General features: G+C 40.6%; 1 protein-coding gene across 1 annotated transcript in view; it reads right to left on the bottom strand.

Moving 5' to 3' along the window:
* Positions 1-10,237, bottom strand: part of LOC113484532 (neural-cadherin-like) — a 64,218-nt gene that overhangs the window by 34,580 nt on the left and 19,401 nt on the right. Inside the window, 1 exon segment of the mRNA XM_026856950.1 lies at positions 9,957-10,068. Within this exon segment, the coding sequence (XP_026712751.1) occupies positions 9,957-10,068 (112 nt within the window).

Genomic DNA, 10,237 nt, shown 5'->3' with positions numbered 1-10,237 from the left:
TTAGGTTTAGGGTTAGGGTTAGGGTTATGGTTAGGTTAGTGTTAGGGTTAGGGTTAGGATTAGGGTTAGGTTTGGGTTATGGTTAGGGTTAGGGTTAGATTTAGGGTTAGGGTTCGTGTTACGGTTAGGGTTAGGGTTAGGGCTAGGGCTAGGGTTAGGGTTAGGTGTAGACTTAGGCATAGGGTTAGTGTTAGGGTTAGGTTAGGGTTAGATTTAGCGTTAGGGTTATGGTTAGCGTTAGGGTTAGGGTTAGGTTTAGGTTAGAGTTAGGGTTAGGTTAGGGTTAGTGTTAGATTACGGTTAGGGTTAGGGTTAGTCTTAGGGTTATGTTAGGTTTAGGGTTATGGTTAGCATCAGGTTTAGGTTTAGGTTAGAGTTAGGGTTATGTTAGGGTTAGTGTTAGGGTTAGGGTAAGGGTTAGGTTAGAGTTACGGTTAGTGTTAGGGCTAGTGTTAGGGTTAGGATAGGTTTAGGGTTAGGGTTAGGTTAGGGTTAGGGTTAGGTTACGGTTAGGGTTAGGGTTAGGTTTAGGGTTATGTTAGGGTTAGGGTTATGTTTAGGGTTAGGTTACGGTTACCGTTAGGGTTACGGTTAGGGTTAGGTTAGGGTTAGGGTTAGATTACGGTTAGGGTTAGGGTTAGGATTAGGGCTAGTGTTAGGGTTAGGTTTAGGGTTAGGGTTAGGTTACGGTTAGGGTTAGGTTTAGGGTTAGGATTAGGGTTAGGGTTAGTGTTAGGTTACGGTTAGGTTTAGGGTTAGGGTTAGGTTACGGTTAGCGTTTGGGTTAGGTTTAGGGATAGGGTTAGGGTTAGTTTAGGGTTATGTTACGGTTAGGCTTAGGGTTACGGTTAGGGTTATTGTTAGGTTAGGGTTAGGGTTAGAGTTAGGGTTTGTTTACGGTTAGGGTTAGTGTTAGGGTTAGGTTACGGTTAGGGTTAGGGTTAGGTTAGGGTTAGGGTTAGGGTTACGGTTAGGTTACGGTTAGGGTTAGGGTTAGGTTATGGTTAGGGTTAGGTTAGTGTTAGAGCTAACTTTCAGGTTAGGGTTAGGTTTACGTTAGGGTTAGTGTTAGGGTTAGATTTAGGGTTCGGTTAGGGTTAGGGTTACGGTTACAGTTACGGTTAGGGTTAAGTTACGGTTAGGGTTAGGTTACAGTTAGGGTTAGGTTTAGGGTTAGGGTTAGGGTTACGGTTAGGGTTAGGGTTAGGTTACAGTTAGGGTTAGGGTTAGAGTTATGGTTAGGGTTAAGGTTAGGGCTAGGGTTAGAGTTAGGGTTAGGGTTAGGTTTAGGTTTAGGTTAGGGTTAGGTTAGGGTTAAGGTTAGGGTTTCGGTTAGGATTAGGGTTAGGTTACGGTTAGGGTTAGGTTTAGGATTAGGGTTAGGGTTAGGACTAACTTTCAGGTTAGGGTTAGGGTTAGGTTTACGTTTAGGGTTAGGGTTAGGGTTAGATTTAGAGTTCGGTTAGGGTTAGTGTTACGGTTACAGTTACAGTTAGGGTTAGGTTACGGTTAGGGTTAGGTTTAAGATTAGGGCTAGGGTTAGAGTTAGGGTTAGGTTTAGGGTTAGGGTTAGGTTAGGGTTAGGGTTAGATTTAGGGTTAGGTTTAGGCTAGAGTTAGGGTTAGGTTAGGGTTAGGCTTAGGGTTAGTGTTAGGTTAGGGTTACGGTTAGGCTTAGGGTTAGGGTTAGTTTAGGGTTAGGTCTAGGGTTAGGGTTAGGGTAATGGTTAGTGTTAGGTTAGGGCTAGGGCTAACTTTCAGGTTAGGGTTAGGGTTAAGGTTAGGGTTAGATTTAGGGTTAGGTTTAGGTTAGAGTTAGGGTTAGGTTAGGGTTAGGGTAAGGGTTAGGTTAGGGTTACGGTTAGTTTTAGGGTTAGTGTTAGGGTTAGGTTAGGGTTAGTGTTAGGTTAGGGTTAGGGTTACAGTTAGGCTTAGGGTTAGGGTTAGTTTAGGGTTAAGTCTAGGGTTAGGGTTAGGGTAATGGTTAGTGTTAGGTTAGGGTTAGGGCTAACTTTCGGGTTAGGGTTAGGGTTAGGTTTACGTTAGGGTTAGGGTTAGGTTTAGATTTAGGGTTCGGTTAGGGTTAGGGTTAGGTTTAGTTTGAGGGTTAGGTGTTACTTTTAGGGTTAGGGTTAGGGTTAGTGTTAGGGTTAAGACATTACGGTTAGGTTACCGTTAGGTTTAGATTTAGGTTTAGGGTTAGGTTTAGGGCCATTAAGTTTATGATTATGGATAGAGTTAGAATTAGTATTAGGTTAGGTTTAGGGCACAATTAGGGTTAAGTTACGGGTTAGGGTTACGGTTAGGGTTAGGATTAGGGTTAGCGTTAGGGTTAGGATTAGGTTTAGGGCTCAATTAGGCTTTAGGGTTAGGGTTAGGTTCAGTGCCATTAGTGTTAGGGTTAGCATTAGGGTTAGGGTTAGGGTCATTAGTGTTAGGGTTAGGGTGAGGGTTAGGTTTAAGTTTAGGGCCATTAGGGTTAGGGTTACTGCTAGGCTTAAGGTTAGATTTAGTGCCATTAGGGTTAGGGCTAGGTCTAGGGTTAGGGTTATGTTAGGGTTAGGTGTTAGTGTTAGGGTTAGATTTAGGGTTAGGGTAGGTTTCGGGTTAGGGGCTAGGATTAGGGTTCGGGTTAGGTTTATGGTTAGGGTTACATTTAGGTTTAGTGTTAGGGTTAGGTTTAGGTTAGGGTTAGGGTTAGATTTAGGTTAGTGTTCGGGTTAGGGTTAGGTTAGGGTTAGGTTTAGTGTTAGGGTTAGTTTAGGGTTAGCTTTAGGGATAGGGTTAGGGTTAGGTTAGGGTTAGTTTTAGCGTTAGGTGTTAGTTTTAGTGTTAGTGTTAGAGTTTGGGTTAGGTTTAGGTTTAGGGTTAGTGTTAGAGCGCAGTTTGAGTTAGGTTTAGAGTTAGGGTTATCTTTAGGGTTAGGTTTAGTGCTAGGGTTAGGGCCATTAGGGTTACGATTAGGGTTTACTGTTAGGGTTAATTCTTGTATTACAGTTAATGTTAGGTTTAGGGTTAGGTTTAAGGGATTAGGGTTTAAGGATTAGGGTTAGGGTGCCATTAGGGTTAGTTTTAGGGTTAGGTTAGGGTTAAGACATTAGGGTTAGGTTAGCGTTAGATTTAGGTTTAGGGTTAGGGCCGTTAGGGTTTGGGCCATTAAGGTTATGATTAGGGATAGAGTTAGAATTAGTATTAGGTTAGGTTTAGGGCACAATTAGGGTTAAGTTACGGGTTAGGGTTATGGTTAGGGCGCAATTAGGGATAGGATTAGGGTTATGGATAAGTATAGGGCTAGGGTTAGTGTTAGGTTTAGGGTTAGGTTTTATGCCATTAGTGTTAGGGTTAGCATTAGGGTTAGGGCCTTTAGCGTTAATGTTAGGGTGAGGGTTAGGTTTAAGTTTAGGGCCGTTAGGGTTAGGGTTACTGTTCGGCTTAAGGTTATATTTCTTGCCATTAGGGTTAGGGCTAGGGCTAGGGTTAGGTTCACGTTTAGGGTTATGGTTAGGGTTAGGTTTAGGGTTAGTGTTATGGTTAAGGTTAGGGTGCGTTTAGGGTTAGTGTTAGGTTTAAGCTTAGTGTTAGAGCACAATTAGAGTTAGGGTTAGGGTTAGCGTTAGGGTTAGACTTAGGGCTATGTGTAGTGTTAGTCTTATGGCAAGGGTTAGTGCCATTAGGGTTAGGGCCATTAGTTTAAGGGTTAGGGTTGGTTTAGGTTTACGGTTAGGTTTAGGGTTAGATTTAGGGCCATTAGGATTAGGTTTTATGTTAGGGTTAGGTTTAGGGTTAGGTTTATGGCCATTATGGTTACGATTAGGTTTTACTGTTAGGCTTAAGGGTTGGGTTACATTTAGTGTTAGTTTTAGGGTTAGATTTAAGGGTTAGGTTTAGGGTTAGGGTTAGTGTTAGGACGCCATTTGGATTATGGTTATAGTTAGGGTTACATTTAGGGTTAGGGCGAGTGTTAGGTTTAGGGCTACGGTTACTGTTAGGGTTAGCATTTGGTTGCAATTAGGGTTAGGGTGCAATAAGAGTTAGGGTTAGGTTTAGGGCACAATTAGGGTAAAGGTAAGGATTAGGGTTAGGGTTAGCGTTAGGCTTAGTGTTAGAGCGCAATTGGAGTTAGGGTTAGGGTTAGCGTTAGTGTTAGGGCTAGGGTTAGGGCCATTAGTGTTAGGGTTAGGGCCATTAGTTTTAAGGTTAGGTTTGGGTTAGGTTTAGGTTTAGGGCCTTTAGGGTTAGGTTTAGTGTTAGGTTTATGGCCATTATGGTTACGATTAGGTTTTACTGTTAGGCTTAAGGTTTGTGTTACATTTAGTGTTAGGTTTAGTGTCAGATTTAAGTCTTAGGGATAGGGTTATGTTTAGGGTGCCATTAGGTTTAGGCTTAGGTTAGGGTTAAGGCGTTAATGTTTGGTTAGCGTTAGGTTTACGTTTAGGGTTAGGGCCATTAGTGTTAGGGCCATTAGGGTTATGTTTAGGGATAGAGTTAGGGTTAGGATTAGTGTTAGGGTTTTACTTAGATTTAGGGTGCCATTAGGGTTAGGGTTTGGGTTATGGCATTAGGCTTAGCGTTAGTTTAGCTTTAGGTTTAGGGTTAGTTTTTGGGTTAGGTTTGGGGTTAGGTTTATGATTAGTGTTAGGGCCGTTAGGGTTAGGTCCCTTAGGGTTATGGTTAGCGTTAGGATTAGGGTTAGGTTTAGGGATGTTAGGATTAAGGACATTAGGTTTAGAGTTAGCGTTAGGATTAGGGTTAGGGTTTAGGGTTAGTGTTAGCGTTAGTTTTAGGGTTAGGTTTTAGAGTTAGTGTCATTAGTGTTAGGTTTAGAGTTAGGGTCATTTGCTTTAGGCTTAGGGTCAGGTTTAGGGTTAGGGCCATTACATTTAGGGTTATGGCCATTAGGTTTAGGGTTAAGTTTAGAGTTAGTGGTTATGGCCATTAAGGTTAGGCTTAGGGTTAAGTTTAAGTTTAGGGTTAGGGCCATAGAGGGTTAGGGTTAGGTCCATTAGGATTATGGTTAGTGTTGGGATTCAAGAGGACTTTCTGTGCGAGAATGCACATGTGAGCAATCCTGCGTGAGAACGAGACTGATAAGCCCCTCATCCGAGCAAGAATGCGATAAGGATGTGACCCTGAGTGAGGGGAGAGAAACTCGACAAGACAAACAATCCCCGGAAGGTGTTGGGACGGAAGAGGAAGTTACATAAGGCAGGAAGCCTGGCAAGGCTGATGTGGCACTCTTTATCCAATCAGAAGAAGGTTTAAAGCGCAGGCTAAGTTACTGTCCAGTCTTGAGGACTTGTACTGCATGTTACTCACGTGTGCAGGAGAACTTATAAAGGGGCTTTCTGAGTTGCAATAAACAGCCATTGCTTGATCACATTGATCGTGTGCCTGTGTCCTGGTTCAGCCAGGATAAAGTTTTCCCCAGCAGAGAGAGAGGGGGAAGGGATCTCCAGCTGAAGTCAGGTCCAGGGGTGGAGCCTTTTTACCCTTTCTCTTCTGGTGTTGGTTTTTGCCATACACGCGGCGGGTTTGCTTCTTGATCATTGAGCGGTATTTCTCTGTATATCTTTTGTCTTGTTCACTGTTATTGCTGTTTATTGTTGTTACCATTGATACTGTTGTTATTCAGATTGTTCTATCACTCTGTTGTATTAAATTTCTTGTTATTTTAGCCGGGGTCTGTGTCTAACTTCCAGCCCGACCGGCGCGGGTGGGGCAGGGGCAACAGCCATGTGGTCTCTCATCCCGGCAAGATTTAAACCTTGCACAGCGTGCTCAGCTCTCCTGCAGAACCAGAACACATATGTGAAAAAAGCTGAAATTTGCCCCTTTCTCCGTCAAGTGCAGGTGAGCTGTCAGTTGCAAAAATAATCTGTAGAAGTTCTTGAGAGAAAGGAAAATGTCTCAGTGGTTTTGATAAAAAGTTGTCATACTGGTCTTGGGCCAGCAGGACGACTCTCCTGGTACAGACTGCTGGTTCAGGAGCAAAACTGACCTAAGGTTTTAGTAAAAGTTAGAAAAGCAGTCATGGAGGCGGGTTTGCAAGCTACATTTACACAGTCGTTGTTAGAAAATGTGCTGTGTGGGCAACTTGTGACACCATTTGATTGGCATCAATTAGCAGCTATGATACTAACACCAACACAAAAGCCGTTGTGGAAAGATAAATATATGGAGTATGCCGAAGCTAAGGCTGTAGAAAATTTGGAAAGGCAACCAGGAGATCCTTTGTATGGTGTAGGAGCACATCATTACACGGGAATGGGAGTGTTTGCCAATCCACAAGCGCAAGCTCAATTGCAAGTTGACATCTTATGAGATGTAGCCAGAATGGCAATACAAGCATTTGTGACGCTGTCTGAATCAGGCAAAATTGAAGTGTCTTTTACAACAGTCAGACAAGGACCAAATCAGCCATATATGACATTCATAGACGCATTGCGAGATGCTATTTACAAAGAAGTGGATAATCCTGATGCTAGAGATGCATTACTATTGAAACTAGCTATTGAGAATGCAAATCTGGAATGTAAGAGAGTTTTGTTAAATTTACCTAGAAATGCTACATTAGTAGAAATGGTGGAAACTGCCAACTGTGTAGGAACAATGGAAGAGAATGCAAAAGTCTTAGCAGGGGCTTTTGCTGCTGCCCTGAAAACAGGAGGAGAGCAACGCAGATGTTTTTCCTGTGGAAAAACTGTCCATTTTAGTTGGCAATGTCGACAAGGAAAATCACACATGTCTAATCAACCCCCTCAATCTAAACCTCCAGGAATATGTCCATGATGTCAAAAAGGGAAGCATTTTGTTAAACAATGTCAATCTCGTTTTGATCATGAGGGATATAATTTGCCTATACAAAATCAGGTAAAGTGGAGGAAGAGCGTGGGTCAGGACCACGCACAGACCTCCTGACAACCAATCACCAAGATGTCTGCAACAGCTTGCAGCAAGAACTTGTGGCAGTGCTGGAGTGAATGTAACAATGATAGAAGATACAACCATTACAGACTCCAGACTTCACAAGATACCTACTAATGCACATGGACCTTTAGGATTTGGACTTAGTGCTCTTTATTGGACAGATCAAGTATAACAATACAAGGCATATTTGTTGTGCCTGGAGTAACTCACAGGGATTATGAAGGAGTAATTCAAGTAATGGTCTGGCCTCCAAGTCCTCCAGTTTTCTTACCAAAAGGGTCTCAAATTGCACAATTAGTACCATTCAAAAGCCAAGCACCAGTTACAAGTTCAAAAATCAGAGATCACGGCGGATTTGGCTCTACAGGACAAGATCAGCAAATTATGTGGACTTTAGGAATCCAAAGTTCCAAACCTAAACTAATGGTCACAATGATTCTAGGAGAGGTGTCAAAGCAAATAGAACTGTTAATTGACAGGAGCAGATGTAACAGTGATTTCTAAGAAACAGTGGCCAAAGTGCTGGCCTCTTGTTGATGCCCTAGATTCACTTATGGAGTTGGTGGAAATATAGTCACTAAAGTCAGTAAAAATATGATTATGTTTTGTATGCCAGATAGTTAGAAATGTATGACAAAACCTCATGTAACACGTATTCCAATCAATTTAATGGGAAGAGATTTATTACAACAAATGAAGTGCATCGTTACTAGTCAGCCTTTACAGTGATGGCTACTGATCAGCGACCTGTACTCAAACTTCAATGGAAAACAGAAAAGGTAGTTTGGGTAGATCAGTGGCCATTAACCACCAAAAGGGTCACAATCTTAAAAAATTTGGTAAAAGAACAATTGGACGCTGGTCACATCAAAAAATCAACTAGTCCTTGGAATACTCCTGTGTTTGTTATTCCAAAGAAATCAGGAAAATTGAGGTTACTCCATGATTTACGAAAGATCAATGAGGTTATAGGAGACATAGGTGCACTGCAACCAGGTCTACCATCACCTTCAATGATTCCAAAAGATTGGGAGATTTTAATAATTGATTTAAAACATTGCTTTTTTACCATTCCTATTCACCCTGAAGATTCAGATAAATTTGCTTTTTCTGTACCCTCAGTTAATAAGCAGGAACCTGTGGATACAGGTATCAGTGGACGGTCTTACCTCAAGGAATGTAAAATTCTCCGACGATTTGCCAACAATTAGTAAGTGCAGCATTATGACCTTTTAGGAATAAATATCCTCAATTTTTAGTGTATCATTATATGGATGATATCTTAATCTCTAGTCAGCACATCAGAGATGAAGTAAAGAATGATCTTTTTCAAACATTGCAGGATTCTCACTTACAAGTAGCTCCTGAAAAGGTACAGACTTCAGTGCCGTGGAAGTATTTGGAATGGAAAATATTAGATCACATAATTGAACCTCAATAAGTTATTATAAACAAAGATATTAAGACTTCAAATGATTTGCAAAAATTGTTAGGAAACATTAATTGGATTTGAACATTAATTGGTATTGACAATCAGACATTACAACCATTATTTGATTTGTTGCAAGGGGACTCAGATCTCAATAGCACCTCGGCAATTAACGCCACTCACAACTCAGGCCATTGAAAAAATAAGTCAATTAATAAGCAATCGACAAGCACACAGAATAATATATCAATGTCCTTTGCACCTTGTTCTTATCAATAACAGTTATCAGTCTTTAGGATTGATATCTCAATGGATTGCCTCGGAACCTGAAAATAATAAGTTCAAGATTATAGAGTGGAGTTTTCTATCACATCAACCTTCTAAAACAGTTACCACAAGACCAGAAATGTTTGCACAGTTAATTATGAAAGGTCGTAATCGCATTACAGAACTGAATGGAATTGAACCAGAAATTATTTTCATACCAGTACGAACCCTCACTTGAAAATAAGTTTTTTAACAAACAAACAAAAAAAGTTAAGTCCATGGTTGAATTCAGCCACCTGACCTTGCCTTTGCCTGCTGGATTTAAAGAGCCCTGGACTACAAAGAACATATTACCATACAGAGACGTCTATTCTCATGTCCATCAGATCTATACTGCTGACTTAAAATCACTCAGACAGATCACACTCTGTGTGACTAAAGATTAAATTTTTACATATATTATTCAATTAATGCAAGTTAAATTGATGTGTTTGTCAGGTCCTACCCATAACCTATAAAAATCTATACTAAAAGCACAGTTACCAGAAGAGTACAAGATAAATCAGTAAGAACAGTAAGAGGTTATAAAATCCTATTTACTGGGGAACAGCAATTTTCCTGTAGTTTAATTTCCTTTTTCCCCTCACAATTTATAAAAAGTTTGTGTAAGGGTTAAAGACTAATATAAGGCCCTTCTACAACTGTTCAGTTCACGTAAATTTGCTTTATTGCCAGGACCTGCTGATTTTTTTATAAACATTTGAAATACAAGATTTTTGCAGTTTACATAATCAAAATTTACATAATTTACAGAGAATCATCATTTAAAGTTTATGTTATTGGTTACATTAGGAAGAAACAAAGTCTTCTCAAGCATCCAAACAAAATGTCACATACAACAGTTAAATTGTTCAAGAGGCTTTTAATGCAAAAGAGCAGTACTGGCTACAGCAAGCCCACACAGGACTCAAAGATGGGCAGAGAAGGTGAGCTAATGTGTCTATAATTTCTGATCCAACATCACTCTCTTCCTTTAAAAAAAAGAAATGTTGCCAGATTGCTACTATAAGCCTGATGCTATAATACCAACCACAACTGAAGTCCTGTGACTTCAAAATCCTACAAAAATTTGTTTCCTTTGTCCTCTGTCCACCCAAATTGTTTGAGCTGTGGCAGTAGTAAATAATTATGAGCCAATCCTACAAGGTGCCATCTGCCTTCAGAGAGTTGCAACTACCCATGCTGGGGCAGGTAATTTTGTCTTCTGAACTGAATTCTAATTAGTGGGATGAGAACTTATACTGAATATAACAAATTGTTTTAGAAGTACTAACCTTGTAGAAGAGCAGTTGTCATAGTAACTGTTTCAGGAACAGCAACTTTGCTGTAAATCAACTGATGAAATTCGGGGACACAATCACTCACGTCTGTGATTACAACCAAAACCTGAATGGAAAAGGCGGTAACGTTAAAAAAGCAAAGTGAACTGAGGCAATAACTTCACTGCTCTAGAAATACCAGAGGAAAGAATTTCCAAAAATCATCCTTGAGGTATTCAGAAGCTATAGCACATAGAATGTGCCATTTTCCTTAGACTGGTCTTTTCCTGCTGAGA

Source organism: Athene cunicularia, assembly GCF_003259725.1.
Source record: "Athene cunicularia isolate RWA chromosome 11 unlocalized genomic scaffold, athCun1 chr11_part1, whole genome shotgun sequence".
Taxonomy (NCBI): domain Eukaryota; kingdom Metazoa; phylum Chordata; class Aves; order Strigiformes; family Strigidae; genus Athene; species Athene cunicularia.
Note: the sequence above shows the minus strand (reverse complement) of the source record. Positions and strands in the feature narration are given on the sequence as shown.